At 47.0% G+C, this 20,966-nt stretch overlaps 2 protein-coding genes across 2 annotated transcripts in view; one reads left to right on the top strand and one right to left on the bottom strand.

Moving 5' to 3' along the window:
* The window catches only part of LOC132359955 (interferon alpha-inducible protein 27-like protein 2A), a 68,852-nt gene extending 47,890 nt beyond the window's left edge, over positions 1-20,962 (bottom strand). Inside the window, exons 1-2 of the mRNA XM_059914916.1 lie at positions 20,668-20,962; positions 19,400-19,429 (exon numbers count right to left, since the gene is read on the bottom strand). Coding sequence (XP_059770899.1) covers positions 19,400-19,429; positions 20,668-20,728 — 91 coding nt within the window. The 5' untranslated portion in view covers positions 20,729-20,962. The remainder of the gene's footprint in view (positions 1-19,399; positions 19,430-20,667) is intronic.
* Positions 1-20,966, top strand: part of LOC132359950 (ATP-dependent RNA helicase DDX24-like) — a 49,339-nt gene that overhangs the window by 15,829 nt on the left and 12,544 nt on the right. The window contains 6 exon segments of the mRNA XM_059914885.1: positions 4,461-4,641; positions 4,643-4,995; positions 6,056-6,209; positions 6,469-6,984; positions 8,988-9,063; positions 19,287-19,571. Coding sequence (XP_059770868.1) covers positions 4,461-4,641; positions 4,643-4,995; positions 6,056-6,209; positions 6,469-6,984; positions 8,988-9,063; positions 19,287-19,571 — 1,565 coding nt within the window.

The raw sequence follows: 20,966 nt of genomic DNA, 5'->3' as shown, positions 1-20,966 counted from the left end.
TGGGTGCATATATATTTATAATTGTTATATCTTCTTCTTGGATTGATCCCCTGACCATTATGTAGTGTCCTTCCTTGTCTCTTGTAACATTCTTTATTTTAAAGTCTATTTTATCTGATATGAGTATAGCTACTCCAGCTTTCTTTTGATTTCCATTTGCATAGAATATCTTTTTCCATCCCCTCACTTTCAGTCTGTATGTGTCCCTAGGTCTAAAGTGGGTCTCTTGTAGACAGCATATATATGGGTCTTGTTTTTGTATCCATTCAGCCAGTCTGTGTCTTTTGGTTGGGGCATTTAATCCATTCACGTTTAAGGTAATTATCGATATGTATGTTCCTATGACCATTTTCTTAATTGTTTTGGGTTTGTTTTTGTAGGTCCTTTTCTTCTCTTGTGTTTCCCACTTAGAGAATTTCCTTTAGCATTTGTTGTATAGCTGGTTTGGTGGTGCTGAATTCTCTTAGCTTTTGCTTGTCTGTAAAGCTTTTGCTTTCTCCATCCAATCTAAATGAGATCCTTGCCGGGTAGAGTAATCTTGGTTGTAGGTTCTTCCCTTTCATCACTTTAAGTATATCATGCCACTCCCTTCTGGCTTGCAGAGTTTCTGCTGAGAAATCAGCTGTTCACCTTATGGGAGTTCCCTTGTATGTTATTTGTCGTTTTTCCCTTGCTGCTTTCAATAATTTTTCTTTGTCTTTAATTTTTGCCAATTTGATTACTGTGTGTCTCGGCGTGTTTCTCCTTGGGTTTATTCTGTATGGGACTCTCTGCGCTTCCTGGACTTGGGTGGCTATTTCCTTTCCCATGTTAGGGAAGTTTTCGACTATAATCTCTTCAAATATTTTCTCTGGTCCTTTCTCTCTCCTCCTTCTGGGACCCCTATAATGCAAATGTTGTTGCGTTTAATGTTGTCCCAGAGGTCTCTTAGGCTGTCTTCATTTCTTTTCATTCTTTTTTCTTTAGTCTGTTCCGCAGCAGTGAATTCCACCATTCTGTCTTCCAGGTCACTTATCCGTTCTTCTGCCTCAGTTATTCTGCTATTGATTCCTTCTAGTGTAGTTTTCATTTCAGTTATTGTATTGGTCATCTCTGTTTGTTTGTTCTTTAATTCTTCTAGGTCTTTGTTACTCATTTCTTGCATCTTCTCAATCTTTGCCTCCATTCTTATTCCGAGGTCCTGGATCATCTTCACTATCATTATTCTGAATTCTTTTTCTGGAAGGTTGCCTATCTCCACTTCATTTAGTTGTTTTTCTGGGGTTTTTTCTTGTTCCTTCATCTGGTACATAGCCCTCTGCCTTTTCATCTTCTCTGTCTTCCTGTAACTGTGGTTTTTGTTCCACAGGCTGCAGGATTGTAGTTTTTCTTGCTTCTGCTCTCTGCCCTCTGGTGGTTGAGGCTATCTAAGAGGCTTGATGGGAGGCTCTGGTGGTGGGTAGAGCTGACTCTAGAATAAGTCTTAAAATCAGGTACTATAAGTTCTCCAGTTTTGCTTTTTAAAACTTATTTTGGCTATTCTAGGCCCTTGGCATTTCAAGGTGAATTTTAAAGTCAGTTTTTCAATTTCTACCAAAAAGTCAGCTGGTATTCGGATTGGGATTGCATTGGTTATAGAGCCAACTGAGGACATGACATCTGGACAATATAGAATCTTCCAGTCCATGAATGTGGTATAGCTCTCCATTTTTTTTAGGTCTTCAGTTTTTCTTAGCAGTGCTTTGTAGTTTTCAGTGTATGCACATCTATTAGATTTATCCTTAAGTATTTCATATTTTCGATGCTTTTGCAAATGGTAATTTAAGATTTCCTATTTCTGATGCTAATAAATAGAAATCTGCATATTTGTATATTGATCTTGTATCCTGCAACTTGGTACCATCAACTGGTTTCTTGAAGATTACATAGGATTTTCTTCAAAGATGATTATTCATCCAGTCTGGGTGCCTTTTGTTTATTTTTGTCTTATGTGTTGCACTGGCTAAAACTCCAGTACAGTTGGAATTGAAGTGCTATAGTGGGCATCATTGCTTCGTTCCTGATCTTTGGGGAAAGATATTCAGTGTTTCATCATTAAGTGTGATGTTAGCAGTAGGTTTTTCCCTATTTGTCCTCTGTCAGGTTGAGAAAATTCTCTTCTGTTTCTAGTTTGCAGAAAGATTTTTGTCAGGAATGGTTACTGTGTTCTTTTAAATGCCTTTTCTGCGCATATTGAGATATATGTTTTTTTAATTTTCAGTTTGTTGATAATGATGATAAACTGAACTTAGTCACAGTGTATTATTTGTACATTGTTGGATTTGATTTGCTAAAATTTTGTTAATGGTTTTTGAATTTCTGTTAATAGGATATTGGTTTGTAGTTTTGTCTTCTTGTAATGTCTTTGACTGATTTTGGAATCAGAGTAATGCAGGCCTCAGAGTGAGTTGAAGTATTCCCTTCAATTTTCTGAAAGAGTGTGTATAGAATTGGCATTTTCCTTCCTTAAATATTTGGTAGAATTCATCTGTGCTTGCACTTTTCTGTATAGGATGGTTTTTAATTATGAACTTAATTACTTTACCATATTAGCAATATTTTTATTTTTTCTTGAGTGATAGTTTTCTACTTGCAGTTCAGTTAGTTTTTGTTTTGTGAATGTTGAAACCCTGTTATTAGATGCATAAATGTTTAGGACTATTGTATCCTCTAAATGAATTCACTTTTTTCATTATGAAATGGCCCTCTTTTTCCCTGAAGTATTCTGTGTTCTAAAATCTCCTTTGTCAGGTTATTAATGTAGCTTTTCCAGCTTTATTTTGATTAATGTTAGCATGGTGTGTCTTTTTCCATACTTGTACTTTTGTCCTATTTATATCTTTCTATTCAAAGCGAGTTTCTTATAGGCAGCATACAATTGGGTCTTGCTGTTTAATCCAACTATCTGTCTTTTAATTGTGTTGAGGTCGTTTACATTTCATGTGATTATTGATAATGGTTGGGCTTTAATCTCTTTTGCTATTTGTTTTCTATTTTTCCCAACTATTGTTTATTCCTTTGTTACTCTTCTACCTTCTTTTGGATTGAATATTTGTGATACCATTTTATCTTTTTATTGTCTTATTAGCTATAACTCTTTGTTATGTCCTTTTGGAGGTTGCTTTTGGGTTCGCAGATGATGTCTTTAGTATATCATACTCTGCCTTCAAGTGATAATATACTACTTTACATATAGTACAAGAACGTTAACAAGAGTATAATGCCATTTTTTCTTTGCTTTGTGCTTTTTGTTTTATACTTTATGTGTTAGAAATCCCCAAATACATTTTTATTATTTTTGCTTTAAATAATCCATTATTTTTTAAAGAAGTTTTAATAAAAAAAAGACATTTTTAATATTTATCCATGTCACCGTTTCTGGTGCTCTTCATTCCTTCGTGTTGATCCAGATTTTCAGCGAATATCATCTTTTGTTTTACATGAAAGACTTCCTTTAATATTTCTTGTATACCAGGTCTGCTGATGATAAATTCTTTTAGCTTTTGTATACCTACAAAAGTCTTTAGTTTGCATTTTGTTTTGAAAGAGATTTTTGCTAAGTGTAGAGTTGTAGATTGTCAGATTTTTTTCCCCAGGTCTTCAGATAAAGATGTCATTGCACTGTTTTGTAGCATTTGTTGTTTCTGATGAAAAGTGCTGTTTTTCTTATCTGAAGTTTTATGAGTTTGTTTTTGCTTTCTTTTTTGTTGTTGTTATAGTTCTTGCTTATAGTACCTCGTTCCTGAGAGATGCTCATTTTCCTCTGAAAATTACCTCTGAGAGTTCTTTGAGTTCTGTGATAAAAGTTTCTTCATAAAGAGATCACTTATTTGCTTCTGCTTGAGGCATTTTAATTTTGGAACCACTTTAAATTCTCAGCTTGAAGTGTTTCGTTTTGTTTGTTTGTTTTTGTCCACACAGATGGTGTGAATACTTGGGCTCCATATACGTTCAAAGGCTAGTTTGAAAATGTTCAAGCATAGACAGAAGTTTTAACGTTTTCTCGAAAACTAAGAAAATTTTCTTTTACTCCCTCCTTCCCCACCAGAGAAAGGTTTTGGGAAAGTATTGTACAGATGTTCATTCCTTACCCTTCAATTTTGTGTTCCTTCACAACAGCAACAAACACACACACACACACACAACTTGCCCATCTCTTTAGGGTTTCATTGTTTGGACATTTGTCTGTAGTTTATTGGTGACCTCAGCCCGCAATGCCAGTCTGTCAGACTTTTCCTCAGACTCCTAATTACAGGTGCCCTCTGGTTGCAGAGCTGTAGGGGTGCTGTACCTGTGTAGGGTAGAAGGAGCTTTGGATTGGTCAGGGTGGCACTTGGCTATGTCAGGGTCCCTCATTCCGTGTAAAGGATAGAACCTCAGGCAAAAGTATGTACGTCTGTTGATTGACACTGTTTTTGTTTGTTTGTTGTTCTGCTTCTAAGGAAGTGGGAAAACTCTTGCCTTTGCCATTCCAATGATTCATGCAGTGCTGCAGTGGCAGGTGAAGAAGAAGCCTATCCCAGCTCTAAGTAACACAGGAGCACCACTTGGGGAGACCAGTAATGAGGCTGGAGTTGAGACAGGATCACCAGGCAGGGCTGGAACTGAGTCTGGAGCTTTGCCTGTTGAGATTGGAAGCACTGCCCAGGGAGGCTGGAGCGAAGGCTAGAGCACCACGCAGCCAGGCAAGAGGCAAGATTGGAGCTACAGTCTCAAACCAGGTGCTGCCCTCCTGTGATGATGATGATGATGATGCCGGTGAAGGACCTTCTTCCCTGATCAGGGAGACGGCCATTCCCAAACAGGATGAAAACAAGGAGGACAAGCTTGATGAAGAGCAGACTAGAAAGTTCAAACAAGAATTGGGTGGCAGAATTGCACATCCAAGGCGTCCTCCGCTTGGACTGGTTCTGGCTCCCACTCGAGAGCTAGCCGTTCAAGTCAAACAACACATTGATGCTGTGGCCAAGTTTACAGGTGAGGTTTAATTCCGTTTAATAAATGTTGCCTGAAAGGATTCCAGTAGCTGGGGTGGCAGAGGTGAATCAGCTGTGCCCGCCCTCTAGGGGGAATCTTTCTCTCCTGCCAGAGAATTAAGCCCGACAGAAAACTGTTTGACACATTCTTTATTCTCCCAAGGATAACACATAGCTAATGCTATTCTAGCTGCATAGGAAATTGGTTAACTTACTGGATACAGTAGATACTTGGGGCAGCGTTTGGCAAACCACTGTTTGGGTTTTCTTTTTTGTAAATAAAGTGCTGCCACACCCACTTATTTACATATGTCTATGGTCACTTTTGCATCACCAATGCGGAGTGGAATAGAGGTAGTAATTGTACAGAGACCATTTAGCCCACAGGGCCAAAAATGTTTACTGTTGGAAAGGTTTGCTGACTCCTGCCTTAGGGCATTAGAACTTAACTTTTTCAGGGAATTCTTTGGGAAAGGCTGCAGAGTCGGGGTTTCAATTTTATAGTAAAAGGAACAGTTACTTATCAAGCTCTGACTGTGTATTACAAGGCACTTTACTAAGCGCTTTGCTTGCATGATCCTTTGTGTTCCTTCCATACTGTCTACCTTGCGCAGTCCTCCACTAGAGAGAAGAGAACACTAGCCATCAGAGGAGATTCAGTTTAATTTTAATTGAGGGGCATGGGCAGGAACTCCTAGGGGAGGTGTGTCACAGCTACAAGTTACATCTTTCCCAGTACTGTGGTGCACCACTGCTCGTTTTTTCCAGAGCTTTGGATGTCACCATGCCTTGGTTCAAATCCAGCCCTACTGGTGTGGTTGGAGGGGAAAGAGTAGAAAAAAATGAGGTTGGGGAAATAGTCAGGGCCTAGATCATGGAAGACCTGGTAAGCCCTCTAGCAATGGCATCAACAGGGCAAGCCAGCTCTTAGCACCCCCCTGGAGAGGGGAGCTGTGCTGGTGACTGGCAGCCTTTACTAATCTGGGGGCGCCTGTGTCAGCGTTGGAAGAAATAAGCAATCAATCTGAATAACAGTGTCCCTTATATTTTGTGTACCGTAGGCATTAAAACTGCTATTTTGGTTGGTGGACTGTCCACACAGAAACAGCAGAGGATGCTGAACCGTCAGCCTGAGATTGTGATTGCCACTCCAGGCCGGCTGTGGGAGCTAGTTAAAGAAAAGCACCCTCATTTGAGCAACCTTCGGCAGCTCAGGTGAGAAACAGTACCTCCCCCTTGCCCCCACCCCCTGTTCTGAAGCGGACCTGAGGTGACATGGTACAGTGTGCAGTGCCTTCTCCCTGTTACAAAGTGCCATGGTGTGGTACTAGCCAGACTTGGGCCTTTAGAAAACCGAGCATGTGTGAGGGAGATTGGTTGAGGGCCCTGGGGGTGGTGGGGTGGTAGAGTATGCTGTGGATGACTCCTCTTCCCTGCTGCTAACCAGGTGATGTGGGTCTGTCTGGATCCGTAGGTGCCTGGTGGTCGATGAGGCTGACCGCATGGTTGAGAAAGGCCACTTTGCTGAGCCCTCAAAGCTGCTAGAGATGCTCAGTGATTCCCAGTACAACCCAAAGAGACAGACACTTGTTTTTTCGGCCACGCTGACCCTGGTACATCAGGCTCCTGCTCGAATCCTTCACAAGAAGCACGCTAAGAAAATCGACAAAACTGCCAAACTTGACCTCCTCATGCAGAAGATTGGCATGAGGGGCAAGCCCAAGGTCATCGACCTCACAAGAAAGGAGGCCACGGTAGAGACACTGACAGAGACCAAGATCCATTGTGAGACTGATGAGAAAGACTTACATCTGTACTACTTCCTGATGCAGTATCCAGGCCGCACCTTAGTGTTTGCCAACAGTATCTCCTGCATCAAACGCCTCTCTGGGCTCCTCAAAGTCCTGGATATCATGCCACTGACCCTACATGCCTGCATGCACCAGAAGCAGAGGCTCAGAAACCTGGAGCAGTTTGCCCATCTGGAGGAGTAAGTCAGGCCTGTGCACAGATTAGCCATTGGGTCTAGGTCGCCAGGATGGTGGGAAGCTACCTTCTCTCGTGGGAGCCTTATCGGTAGAAGGTAGCCTTTTTTTTTTGCACAGCGTGAGGCAGGCTTACTCTCATCTAGTACATTTGGTTGCTGGGAATGCCCAACAGAAACTTCTTTAATAATGAGTAATGGTGACAATAATACCTATTATTATTGAACACTTAACAACAGATTAAGTATTGTGCTTGCATTTTAGATACATTATTACATTCATTCACTTGTAACATCCTTGAGAAGAAGAATAGAGTCATGGTTAAGAGCACAGACTGGAAGCGGACTGCTTGAGATCAAATCCTGGCTGTGTCACTTCTAGCTGGTCAGATTACTTTGTGTTTCAGTTTTCTCATAATCAGTGTAATAATAGAAGTTATGGCAGAGGGTTGCTCTGAGGAGTAAGTGAATTTATGCATTTGAAGTGTTTGGAACAGTGCTTGGCACATGGTATGAGCTTGCTAAATGTTAGCTTTAATACTTACCACTTGTCATTATTCTTATTTTATAGATAAAAAAAGTAAGGTTTAGAAAAGCACATAAACTTGCCCAAGGTTTCTCAGCTTGGAAGTGGTAGAGCTGGGCCTCAGACCAGCCTGTCAGACTGTGGAGCTCACCCTGTCGTGTCCATCTGCTCTTGGGCCAGACTGATGGTCAGGCAGGCAGCACGGGGCAGATTGTCAAAATGAGGGCCTGGGAAGCTGGGCTTTAAATTGGCTTCTGCCCACATTGTTTTGTAAGGTTACCGGTTACAGATTAGTTTCAAGAACAAGTGGTTCACTTCCCTCTGAATGTTAGTAAGTAGAGTTAGTGGTTCATTGGATCAGGAGTTGGCAAACTATAGCCCATGGGCCAGATCTGGCTTGGTGCCTGTTTTTATAAGTAAAGTTTTATCGGAACACAGCGAGGCCTATTTATGTATCGTCTATAGCTGTTTTTGTGCTATAATGGCAGAGTTGAGTAGTTTCAACAGACGTCACCCATGAAGCCAAAAATAGTTTACTCTCTGGCCCTGGACAGAAAAAGTTTGCTGACCTTGACTTAGAGCGGTGGTTTAATATTTTACAAACTTTAGTTTGCATCATATGCCGCAGCCCTTTCTCAGAGATACAGGAAGTGGGGACCCTGAAGTGCCTAAAATCTTGTTTTTAAGACATGCCTCAGGTGATTTTGACTCCCCTCAAACTACACATACATTAAGAAACATCACCCAGTACATATTATTGAGTGCTTGCTGTGAACCTGGCAGTGTTCTAGGGGCTGGTAATAGAATAGTGAGTAGTGCAAAGTCCCTGCTCTCATGGAGTTTACATCCCAGGGGAGGGAGGTAATAAACTGAAAAGTAAGTATGCAGTTCGTCAAGTGGTGCTAAGTGCTAAGAAGTAAAGTTATATAGGGAGTTGTGCAGACTGTGGGTGTGTGGTCTGGGAGGCTTTTCTCATAAGGTGAGATTTGAGCAGAGAGTGGAAGAAAGTAAGGAAATGTGAATATCTGAGGAAGACCTTTATGGCCTAAGGTGCACTAAGTGCACAGGCTGGGAGGCAAGAGCAGGTTTGGCATGTTTGAGGAAGAGCGAGGAGAGCAAGGACGCCTGTGCGACTGGAGAGAATTAAGTGGGAGGGTGATAGGAGATGAGGTCACCGACCTAGAGTATGGCCCCATTTAATGCACTGGAGGTAGTCTTTATTATTGCAGAGTGTGGCTTGTCGATTGCGGCCAGTGAAACCCAGGTTTGGATCCTGGCTCCACAACTGAATAGCCATATATATACCTTGGGAAGTTAATCTCTCTGAGCCTCAGCTTCTTTATCTGTCAAAGGGACATATGTAATAGTATTGTCTCGTAGAGTGTTTGTAAGGATTGTCGTGTTTAGAGTACTCAGTTGGTGGTAGAATTTGATTAATGATAGCCGTTAGTTATTATTAATGAGCTTTCTCTCTCCACCACAGTTGTGTTCTCCTGGCGACAGATGTGGCAGCTCGGGGCCTGGATATTCCTACAGTCCAGCATGTCATCCATTACCAGGTTGAGACATCAGGGAATTTGTAGGCATCTCCCAACATTGAGTGGGGAATTTTTAAAGCAAGGCTTGAGGGAGGGAGGAAGGGGAGGGAGGAGTAATTGTTGGTCCCAAGGCCTCATGCAACAGAGAATACCACGAGCATCTAGTGACCAACTGGCTGCTGCCACTTTTGGAACACTGTGGTGAGAGTTGTTCTCCAAAACCTCTTGACACTGTCTGATGTCAAATATCAGATAGCCCCTTTCTTTTTGACTTGGGCAGGCTACTTAATATTGGCAGGTTAGAGTCTTAGTTTCTTCCATGAAATGGGCATAATAAGTTTAGCATGTAAAATGATTACCCTGCTTGTAGAGAAATAAAAGAGTGTGGTACTTAAGTCCTGCCTGGGCTTAAATCCCAGCTGTGTACCATTGAGCATGTTATTTAGTGTCTTTGTGCCTCAGTTTTTTCATTTGTTAAATGGCAGTTATTACAGTAGCGACTTCTTAAGTTCTTATTAAGGTGAAATAAGTTATTACGTGTGAGGAGTTTAGAAAGCCAGGTGGCACTTCCTAAATGTTAGCTGCTGTTGATCCTGACATTAATATCAGCACATGTACCTGGTAAAGATTAGCATAGAGTGGCGGTTAGGCCTATGGGCTCCGGGACCACACTTCGAGCGTTTGAATGCTTCTTGGCTGCTGCTTAGTGGCTTAGCTTTCGGCATGTTACTTAGTATCTCTGGTTTCAATGTCCTCATTTGTAAATTGGGAGTAATAACGCTACCTACGCCATAGGGTAATCACCGAATTAAACGAGCTAATGCTGACGGATCGCCTAGCGAGTGTAAGTACTCAATAAATGGGAGCTATTCTGGCAAGATTATTTCCCCTTTAAATCCTTCATGCTTTTAACCATCTTTGAGGGTGCCAATTCAGTTTAGCAAATCTTTATTCTTCCTCTTTTTGGGAAAGAGTCTGGGTCAGTCTCTAGGAAATATCCAGATGAACAAAATACCGTTCTAGCCCCTAAGAAGTATCACATCCACCAGAGGACGTGAGATGACCATACCCATAATTTAAGGCAGAAGATATTAGAAAGTTGCAAAATAAAATCGGAGAGAGAGATAACTGCTAGTTTGGGAGGTTAGGAGGTTGGAATGTGCTTTCTAAAAGGTGCTTGGCATTTAGGGATGGAGAGGATTTGGGCATGTAGAGGTAGAGAAGGAAGGAGGAGAAGACATGTGGAAGTGGGCAGCTGACAGGGAGTGAGAAGAAGGGGGTGTATGTTAGAAGAGGAAAGTGAAGAATGGCATGATTTCCAGCACCATTATGAACCACTGATGATCGTGCTTGGAGCACTGCATTGGAAAAGATACGGAGCCTTACTGGGGCTCAGTGGAGAAGACTGTTCTTGATTAGTGGTGTGTGCCGTGGGCGGGGGGAAGGGAGGGGTTGTCAGCTCCCATGCCACATCACCCCTCCCCTCCCCTCCCCTCCCCACCCCTCCCCTCCCCACCCCTCCCTCACCCCTCCCCTCCCGTCGCCTCCCCTCCCCATGCCTCCCCACCCCTCCCCACCCCTCCCCTCCCCCACCCCTCCCCCACTCCCACCTCAGGACTCTGAGAAGATTTTATATGTGGGGCTTGCAGTCCGGGATATATGATAAGCATCAAAACAGTGAAGGTCTTGCATTCTTCTTCTTCCTGCATTATTTCAAAATAGTCACAACTGGCATCAGACAGCCCCGTAATTGGGTCCCTTTGTCTCAGGGTTATTGGCAGGTGAGCTTCTTTTTGAAATGCAAATACTACAAAGGGTGATTTGCTACAAGGCAGGCCAGGATGTAATTCACATAGCGTTAAAGAGTGATAGATTAGCTTTGTGAATTACAAATCTAGTTTTAGTAACAGTTAAAATAAAACTAGGCGTGATTAACTCTTTCAGGCCAGGTTATGTTTCTTCTCTAGCCTGTTCACTGTTGCCTTTATTTTCCTTGTTCTCAGGAGAGGGGAGACTTTATTTCTATTTTTGCTGCAACAAACGGAGGGCAAGGGGACCACTCTGGGCGGGGAGCTGCTCCTTTAGAGCTCCTGACTGTTTCCCGTGGCCCAAATGTGGAATCAGGCAGGCAGAGCTGGAAGAGCTGAGAACTCGGACATAAACACAGCCCAGAAGGTCGAGGGGAACCCAGGATGGGTGGATTGCTGGAGAGCGGTGGCCGGAGACAGAATTGGAGGTGTCCAGCCAGGGGAAGCTTCCCCTTGGCAAGGACCCTGTGGGTGAGTGAACCCTGCTGACCGGAGGGTCCAAGAGCCTACAGAGAGCTGGCACTTTGAATCTTCCCCACCAGAGGGCGCCAAAGACAGATTGCCACAGCATCCGCAGAGCTCTCCTACAAGGGGACACTTTTGGGCCCGACTCTTGCTCTGGGCCAAGCACTGTGCTTGCGGGTATTAAGTATTTTAATCCTCACAACAACCCCCTGAAGAGGTCCTGTTATCCCCATTTTACAGATGAGCTAAAGAGTCATGCAGGGAGTTCTTTGCCAACTCCCCGTGGGGCCCTCCCATTGTGCTCTTTACCTGAGTTCTCTGGACCCTTTCTCTTTCTTTCCCCGTCCCCCTGCCCCCTGCCCCTGCCGCTGCTACATCCATTTCTTCCCGGGTCTCCACACCTAGGCAGGCACCCTCTTGGCTGAGTCTTCTGAAGATGGCTCGAACCCCATCGCCTGTCCAAGCCTCCATGTGACCCTCAGGAACGCAGCTTCCTCACACTGCCAAGCTCCAGTGGTCCAACCTCTCCTCCACTGCCCACTCTCTGTGGGTAGACAGCCCTGGATGCACCCAACTGTCGCATGTGTGAGAGATCTCATACTGCATACCGCTGGGGCTCTGAGATCCGGACCAAGAAAAGCTAAAGCATCCTCCAGGCCCCCATCAAAGCTCCATGAGGACAGAGGTCTCTGTCCCATTAAACCCTGTGTCACAGCACTCAGAGCACAAGTGGGCATTCAGCAAATATTGGTTGAACGAATTGCTTTTAAAGCATCTTTTTCAATGACTCCCAAGCCCTCCCACATATAGACTGGATATAGGTGCCAGGGGCTGATAGTCACAGAACTGTTAGCCCCAAGGGGCATGGTCAGCAGCGCTCTTTGGAAGTAAAGGTCCTTGTGCCCCCCTGTTCTCAGCTCTGAAGTTTCAGTTGAGATTTCTCCAAAACAGGAAACTTCTTTTTTTTTAACATTAAGCTACACGAATATTAGTAAAATGAGAAAAGGCTAAATAAAATATGGTGTATGATAACCATGGAATGCCAAACAGTAGTTAAAAATAATGAGAAAGACCTATAGAATAGAAAAAGGCGAGCTGCACAACAATATGTATGAGTTAAAACAAAACTATATCAATAAAAAATGCATATAACAGCACTACATTAAATGTATTCTCTGGGGCTTCCCTGGTGATGCAGTGCTTAAGAATCCTTCGAGCCCAGGTCCGGGAAGATCCCGCATGCCGCGGAGCAGCTAAGCCCGTGCGCCACAACTACTGAGCCTGCACTCTAGAGCCTGTGCTCCACAACTACTGAGCCCACGTGCCACAACGAATGAAGCCCGTGCTCCGCTTCGTTCAAGGGAAGCCACCTTAATGAGAGGCCTGCACACTGCAACGAAGAGTAGCCCCCAGCTCGCTGCAACTAAAAGAAAGCCCGCGTGCAGCAACGAAGACCCAACGCTGCCAAAAATTAATTAATTAATTAAGAATTTAAATAAATAAATATGTTCTCTGAAGTCGTCTGTCTCTCACGTCTATCTACCTATCTATCTATATCATCTATCACAGGAAGTCACTATAAAAGAGAATGGAGGGCTTTCCTGGTAGCGCAGTGGTTGAGAATCTGCCTGCCAATGCAGGGGACTCGGGTTCGAGCCCTAGTCTGGGAAGATCCCACGTGCCGCGGAGCGACTAGGCCCCTGAGCCACAATTGCTGAGCCTGCGCGTCTGGAGCCTGTGCTCCGCAATAAGAGAGGCCGCGATAGTGAGAGGCCCGCGCACTGCGATGAAGAATGGCCCCCACTTGCCACAACTAGAGAAAGCCCTCGTGCAGAAAGGAAGACCCAACACAGCCATAAATAAATAAATAAATAAATAAATTTAAAAAAAAGAGAATGGAAAGTATTGGGTTGGCCAAAAAGCTCGTTTGGGTTTTTCTTTTTTTTTTTTTGAAATTCCCGTTCTTTTATTTATTTATTTATTTATTTATTTATTTATGACTGTGTTGAGTCTTCGTTTCTGTGCGAGGGCTTTCTCTAGTTGCGGCAAGTGGGGACCACTCTTCATCGCGGTGCGCGGGCCTCTCATCATTGCGGCCTCTCTTCTTGCGGAGCACAGGCTCCAGACACGCAGGCTCAGTAATTGTGGCTCACGGGCCCAGTTACTCCGTGGCATGTGGGATCTTCCCAGACCAGGGCTCGAACCCGTGTCCCCTGCATTGGCAGGCAGATTCTCAACCACTGCGCCACCAGGGAAGCCCCGTTTGGGTTTTTCCATAACATCTTGCGGGAAAAACCTAACGAAATTTTTGGCCAACCGAATACTTATCCAATTGTAGCAGCACTTACTTCTGGGAGTGGGAGTGAGGGACTGTGATGATAGGAGAGGATGGTTGTCAGACCCAAATCAGCTTTAGCCTAATCTGTAGTCATTCAGATGCTTAAGAACAAATGCGTTTATTAATGAATAATATTTCTCAGGTGTGAATGTATTATTAGAATGAATATATATTAGGTAAATCTTTACTAGGTAATTGTTTTAATAGACTTTATCTTTCAGAGCAGTTTCAGGTTCCGAACAAAACTGAGGTTCATGGCAGAGATTTCCCCTATACTCCCTGCTCCCCAACATGCACGGCCTCCCCTGTTATCAACATGCCCCACCTTAGGTAATTTAAGTGCAGTAAAATGTTAGTTTTCATTAGCAAGTCATAAAAACCCCGTTTTGTAACATTAAAGAATAAAAAGACAAAAACCTACCGATGGCCTGGCTTCAGGTCCATCATGCTCTTCCCTAATTGCTGAAGCAGTAGGAAGATTTTTAAAAGACAGAGAAAGGCACAGCCAGCCTGGCCGGGAGACTGCTCCGGTTTCCCCTACAAGGGCCAGTCTTCCGCCAGAGGACAAGCCTTGTGCTGTCTGTAGGGGACAGTCACTGTCTTCGGCCACGTAGCGTCCCAAGTTCCTGTCCTCTTAGAAACAGGAACTTACTTCTCTTTCGGGTACTGGAGCCCCTGCCCTGAGTCTGGGTTTATCAGAGGCCTGGGCTCTCCTCCCAGCCTCCAAACGCGATCCCAGACTGAGTGAAATCAATCATCACATCCATCCCTTGGGCCAAAGTAACCAGTTTAGGAATAAATAGATGACTCCGTTTAAGATACTTACAGGAACATCTGTTTTTTAAAAATAAAGACTCATATTTAGCTTATTTTTTTTAATATATTGATTTATTTATTTTTGGCTGTGTTGGGCCTTCATTGCGGCGCGTGGGCTTTTCTCTAGTTGCGGCGAGCGGGGGCTGCTCTTCGTTGTGCTGCGCGGGCTTCTCATTGCGGTGGCTTCTCTTGTTGCAGAGCACGGGCTCTAGGCGCGCGGGCTTAGTAGTTGTGGCTCGTGGGCTCGAGAGCGCAGGCTCAGTAGTTGTGGCGCACGGGCTTAGTTGCTCCGCGGCATGTGGGATCTTCGCGGACCAGGGCTCGAACCCTTGTCCCCTGCATTGGCAGGCGGATTTCTAACCACTGCGCCACCGGGGAAGTCCATAAGATACTTACAGAAACATTTACCAGAGATATTTGGGAAGGAAGTTTCCTTGCTTTTCAGCAGAAGGTTCCTGAAAATATACTCTTTTGGGGGGAGACGTGAAATAGAAGGAGGTAGCCTTCAGCGTGTGCTAACAGCCCTCTTGTTAACCATGAGAGTCGGCAGCCATAGTGTGAAGCTGCTGCTTCAGAAAGCAGATGTAACTGAGCAGGACCCTATAGGGACTTCCCGGGAGGGACAGACACCTCCCGAGTATCCTCTGCTGTAGCTCCTCTCTAAAGTGCCCAGATAACAGTATCTCGTGCATATTTCCTGAGGTTTTCAGATGCTAAAAACCACCACCAAATGGAAGAGATTGATGACCATGAGCAGGTAGCCCCCAGACCTACTGGCACGTAAGGACTGATAATGTTAACTGCCCTGTTACCTCCACATCAACCAATCAGAGAATTGCGTGCGAGCCGATCACAGGCCCTGGGATGCCCGTCCCTCACCTGGCCTTTAAAAATGTTTTGCTGAAACCCTTTGGGGAGTTGCAGTTTTTTGGGGCATGAGCCACCCCGTTCTTTCATGGCCCTGCAATAAACCCCAAACTCCAAAATTTCGGTTTGTCTGGCCTCACTGTGCCCCAGGCACACAAACTTGTGTTGGGTAACAAAGAGAGGAGGGATAGAAAAAAACAGGTCCTTGGCATCAGTGTTGAGCTGCTGAATCAAACTTTGCCTGAAGCCAAATGACTTTTCTATTGTTCAGTTAGCAAGCCAAAAAAGTCCCTTGAACGCTGAGACAGTTTTAATCAAAATTCTATTACTTATAGCTACATAATCCTTAAATAAGCAGCACCTCCTCCAAGCAGTCTTCCCAGATAGCTACAATTAATGTCTGTCTTCTCTCTCCTCCAAGCAATATAGCTTGAATCTCTCAATGGCTTGCACACATTGTGTCAGGTTATCATTTAGCTATTGGTATGTAACAAATGCCCACCAAATTTAATGAATAAAGATATAGAGAGAGCTCAGGATTCGGTGGGTCAGCCGTTTAGACAGGTGGTTCTTCTGGTCTCAGCTGGGCTCCCTCATACATCAGCAGATAGCTGTGGGCTGGCTTTGTGGATCGTAGCTGGGCTCAGTCGTGTGTCTGGACCTCGTCTGGAAGAAATGGGTTGACTCCTGCATTCCGTTCTGTCCGTGTGTTTGTTGTCCCAGCAGGCCAGCCCAGATTCAGGGAGGGACAATAAATACCAGCCCTTGGTGAGAGGAGCTGTACAGATACATCGAAAGGGCTTGGAGAATGTGGTCATTACTGTAATTGACCACAGGTCCCTTAACGCCATCAACTGTGTGCTTGCATCCCCCCACCCCTACCAACACTGCACCTGTTACCAAATCTAAGCTCCACTGGCTTGCCACACGACAGGCCAATAAATTGAGAGACAAGTTGTTGGGGCGATGAATAGAGACTTTATTCGGAAAGCCAGCAGACCGAGAAGATGGGGGACTCCTGTCCCAAAGAACCATCTTCCCTGAGTTAGAATTCAGGTTTCTTTTATGCTAAAAGGGGAGGGGGTGTGGCAGGTTGTTGCAATCTTCTTGGTGCCTTTATTCTTGCAGCTGTGCCCCATAGGTCTGGTCACAATGTTCCTATAAACCTCCAAGAAGACAAATGTTATTCTCTGTTCTCCAGCTTTAATGGAGAAGTATTATACCTTTAAGGGTCAGAGCCTTGAGAATGGGCTGTCCTGTAGATTTCAGGCAACAGGAATATTCTGTTACAACAGGTGCAGAACCAGCATGACTAAGCACAGGCAATAGAGCACAAAGGTTAGAGCTCAAGGAATAGATCCATTGTGGAGTCAGGTTTGTTCTTCTCTGTTACACACCCTAAGCAGATAGGGACCCCTTGGATCCACTGAAGCCACAGAGCCTGGGATGGAGCCCTTGAGGCTAGCTGGGAGCTGTATGAGTGAGCTGAGGCAGCATCCGAGGGAGAGAGCCTGGTGGAGGAGGGGCAGTAAAGGAAGACAGGGGTGAAGGCCAGAGTGGGGACCTGGGCTGGGGTCCTGGAGCCAATAGGATGAGATCTGAGAGTCAAGTCTCAAGTGGAAGCAGGGCTGCCAGAAGCTGGGTGTGGGTTATCTGCATGGGCAGGCAGGCAGGTGGCAGAGGCCAGGTCAACACACGTAGAATGCCTGCCACCTGATCCAGGGCCAGGCAGCCAGTGGGCCTTAGGAGATAGATGAGTGTTCTGCATCGACAAGCCTCTTGGGAGCCCCACCAGGGGTGGGAGTCCTGTCTGTCCTTGCAGGTTCTGGCCAGTCTCCCTTGGAGTCTAAGGACCCTGAGCTCTACACCAACCGGGACAGAGCTCTCTGGAGAAATGCAAATTCTCTACCTACCTGAAGAGCTCCAAAGGCCACCAGGCCAGGCAGACAGTGTTGCTGAGTTCCTAGACTCATGGTACAGTCAGACCCAGAGTCTTGGGTGGAGAGGGGAGGGGTCAATAATCCCTGAGGATAAAGTGTTTCATAACTGAGGGTCAATGGCTCAAACTGACCCCAGGGCCAAGCCATCCTATAATGCTACCTCTGGCTGACATCTTTGAAGTCATGTGATCCACGATCCCATCCAAAGAGCAGCAAACTGAGGCTCAAAGGGGAGACATGACCTTCCCAGGGTCACAGCTGGGTGGCAGGACTGCAACAGACGTGGCTTCCTGTTGCAGATATCAGTGCCCATTCTTACAGAGTTCCTGCTGCCCCCCAACCCGAAGCCACGGCTCTGCAGATGCGCTGCGCCCTGCCTGGTAAACAAGAAGGCAGTGCGGACACTCGTGAAGGTCTCAGCGTCTCGTCTTTATTTCCTATGCTTCTTTGAAGAATTTTAGGAGGCAGAGGACTTGTCATTGGGGGACTGACATCCTGAGGCCCTGGAGGGTCCTCTCCAGCACGGGGGCCCCTCTCTGCTTCAGTACTGGATTCTGGTGGAGGAGACGAAGGGGGTTTCTTTTATCTATCCCACAACCAGGCCCCCAAAGCTGACCCAGCCGAGCCCAGGATGATGTTGGATGACGTGGAAAGTCCGGCTGCCCCTGGGAGAGAGGAAGGGAGTTAGAGCACAAGGGGACAGGCAGCCCCGGCAGCTCCCGGCAGGACAGTGGAGGTCAGAGAACCCAGGACCCTCAGGAGGCCCAAGAGCCAGACGTCCCAGTCCTGTTCCTCCTCTACTTCCTGAAACCCCAGGAGGTCTGCTTTGGGGAGGGGCTGCTGCCCATGGCTGCCCGAAGAGCAGACACGCACTCTGGTGGTGACTCCACCAGCGACAGGACAGACCCTCTGAGAAGTGGCAGAGGGGCTCTGCCTCTCCCTCCCCAGCACGAGGCTGGGCCCAGCGAGGGGAGGGCCCGACGCAGGTTTTGTAGGGCTGATGGGGAACGCGCACCTGCTGCACTGCACGCCCCCTGTGCCCCCAAACCCACCCGCAACCAGAAGAGGGGACAGTGAGGGAGACACAAAGGACCAGGGACACTGATGCCCACGAAGCTGGAGGAGGAGACAGGCCCTCCCTCCGGCTTAGCCTCTGGACTGAATCCTGTGCTGGTGTGTCACACCCTCCCCCCCTCCTCCCGCCCGGACACTTACTCACGGACTGGAGAATGACCACCAGGCGAACATCAAATTGGTCGCTAAGGAGGAGGCGGCGATTCCTGCCCCGGTGAAGCCCCCACGGCCAGGGCTGTAGGGGGAGAGGAGCTGGGTTGAGGGGGAGATGGACACACCCCCAAATCACACACACACAACACATCAAGCTTGGGGAACTTCAGGAAGCCTGGAGAAGGGGTAAAGCCTGAGCTTGGGAGAGATTCCAGGCACGGCCCGCAGTCAGGAGTCAAGGGCGGCACAGCTGGTGGGGAAAGCGGAGGGGAGGGCCGCGGGGTCACGGGGGTCGGGCCTCTGATCTTCAGCAGGACCTTCCTGGGGAAAGGCCTCAGTTTCTGCCTTAGTAAAATCCTGGAACTAAGTTGGGGGCGGGGCGGAGGTTTGCAAGCTTCTTGTGTTCGCTGAGGAAATCTTTAATACAAGCAAATCTTACCCAGGGCCCAGCATAAAGCAGGGAGCACGGTCTGAGCCCTGCTTGGATCCCAACTCTGGGTGTCCACGGCGTCACCGCAGAGCAATCGGAAGCCAGAGTCGCTGAGCCAGTGGCTTCTCCTTAACACACCTCCTGGGTCCAGACTGTGCGCATGTCTCATCCTACGTAACCCTCACAATAACCCTGAACGGGCAGCCTTGGCCTGTTTTTCACAAGGAAAGCTGAACCCAGAGGAGTTCAAAGCCACATCCGAAGTCACGCGGTGGAGGCTGGGCAAGGAGGTTGGGCCCCTGCTGGGGCTGCCTCTGTGCGAGCAGGGAAGCTCCTCATTTTTCTCATTCCAGCGCCTCCCACCCTACAACGTACAGGAAGCCTGGGGCAGGTGCAAGGCCAGCGGCTCCCCAGGTCCCAGGGCCTGGGGATGGGCCAGGAGCAGGTTCTCGCGGCAGGGACTTACCTCCTCCCACCACAGCTGCAGCAGCCTTGGCTGGAAACCGAAAGAACATTCCGTGAGTGGATCCACACTGGTTGCCCCTCCACTCCCTGAGCCCACAGCCCGCCTACGGGGGGGCTGCCCCAGGCTGGGAGACACAGGGAGGGAGGACCCCTGCCTGCTTCTTCCTGAGAAGGTGAGCCACAGCCCTGAGCTTGGCAAGGGCTGCTGGGGAGGCGGGTGACCTGTCCTCAGTGGACCTGCATGCGTGGGCCTAGAGTAATCTGGAGACGGGGTTTGCGGGCCTTGTTCCAGAAAAACCCAACCATCAGATAGGGGTTTTGTTGCGTGTCTTTTTAATGTCTGCGGACTGGTTGGTTGGGGGTTGTTTGTGGGAAGCACAGAAGTTCTTTTTTCTCTCTGCCTTCCAAGCCAGGTTTGGTCAAAACAAAAACAAACAAAACCTTACAGATTTGAGAAGGAAGGCGTGCAGCTACAGCCCCCTTCACAGTGAATGCGGGACTCTTGGCAAAGTAATTTAGGGCATGGTGGTTTGACTCGGGCAGGAAGAGGCGAAGAAGGAAGTGAGTGTCACGCCCTCTGAGCCGGGATGTTAGTTCATCTGAAATAGGGTTGGTGACTTATGAGTGTGTGTCTGGGGGGCCGTTATATAACCTTCTCCTTTCGTCCAGAGAAACCTCTTCCGACAGCAGTAAGTCCGTGTGGAGAGGTGTGTTTCATTTTGCAGGACCCGACTGAAATCAGGGCAAGCACTGCTGAAGGCCTGAAGGCTGCTTGAGAACAGTGCTGGAACGCATTGAATGTTCCTGATTCTGCCAGGCCCCACCTGTTGCCCCTTCCTCTGGAAAGCTGACCCTGACCCTCCCAATCAGAACCACCCTTGATCCCCTGTGGCTGGAGCCCCTCACAACACTGGACCAGAGTTGCCTGGCTCCCCAACACTGAGAGTCCCTGGAACTCCCTGGCGGAGCTCTCGGTCTGCAGCAGCCATGGCAGCCAGGACCGCAATCCTTGGGGCCAGTGGGGACCAGCAGTTCTAACACGAGCAAGGTGTGCAGGAGTGAGCTCAGCCAGCGCCCCAAGAAGAGCGCTTTGGGGTGGCAGCGAAGGAAGTAAAGAGATTAAGGGGTATGAAAGCTAAGCCCTAAGTGACCAGTGGGCCACCTGGTTGGGGTATGGAACCAGAGACTCAAGAATCAAGAGCCCAGTTAAAGGGTATCTGAGGCTCAGCATTATTGTTTGGGAGGAGAGATGATGCCAGGCTGACTCACCTCCTCCAATCACGGCTGCAGATGCCATGCCTGGAGACACAAAGCACACCCATGGGAGCATGGCACTGGCCTCTCCCTGCACCCCCTGCTGCTGCCACAGTGGGAGGGGTTCCCTGGAGCTGGGATCAGAGAAGAGAGCAGCCCCTGTCTGGCCTCTTCCTGCTTTTCCCGAGAAGTCTGATTTTCTGAGAATGCAGAGGTGGATGGACGAGAGTCTGGAGCTCTGTTATGCTCCAGATGGCAAGGGGCACCTGCCCTGAAAAGGTGTCATGCTGCTCTGTGAAGTCAATACATTTGGT

This window comes from Balaenoptera ricei, chromosome 2 (assembly GCF_028023285.1).
Source record: "Balaenoptera ricei isolate mBalRic1 chromosome 2, mBalRic1.hap2, whole genome shotgun sequence".
Lineage (NCBI taxonomy): Eukaryota > Metazoa > Chordata > Mammalia > Artiodactyla > Balaenopteridae > Balaenoptera > Balaenoptera ricei.
The sequence above is the reverse complement of the archived record's forward strand: the minus strand, read 5'-3'. Positions and strand labels throughout refer to the sequence as shown.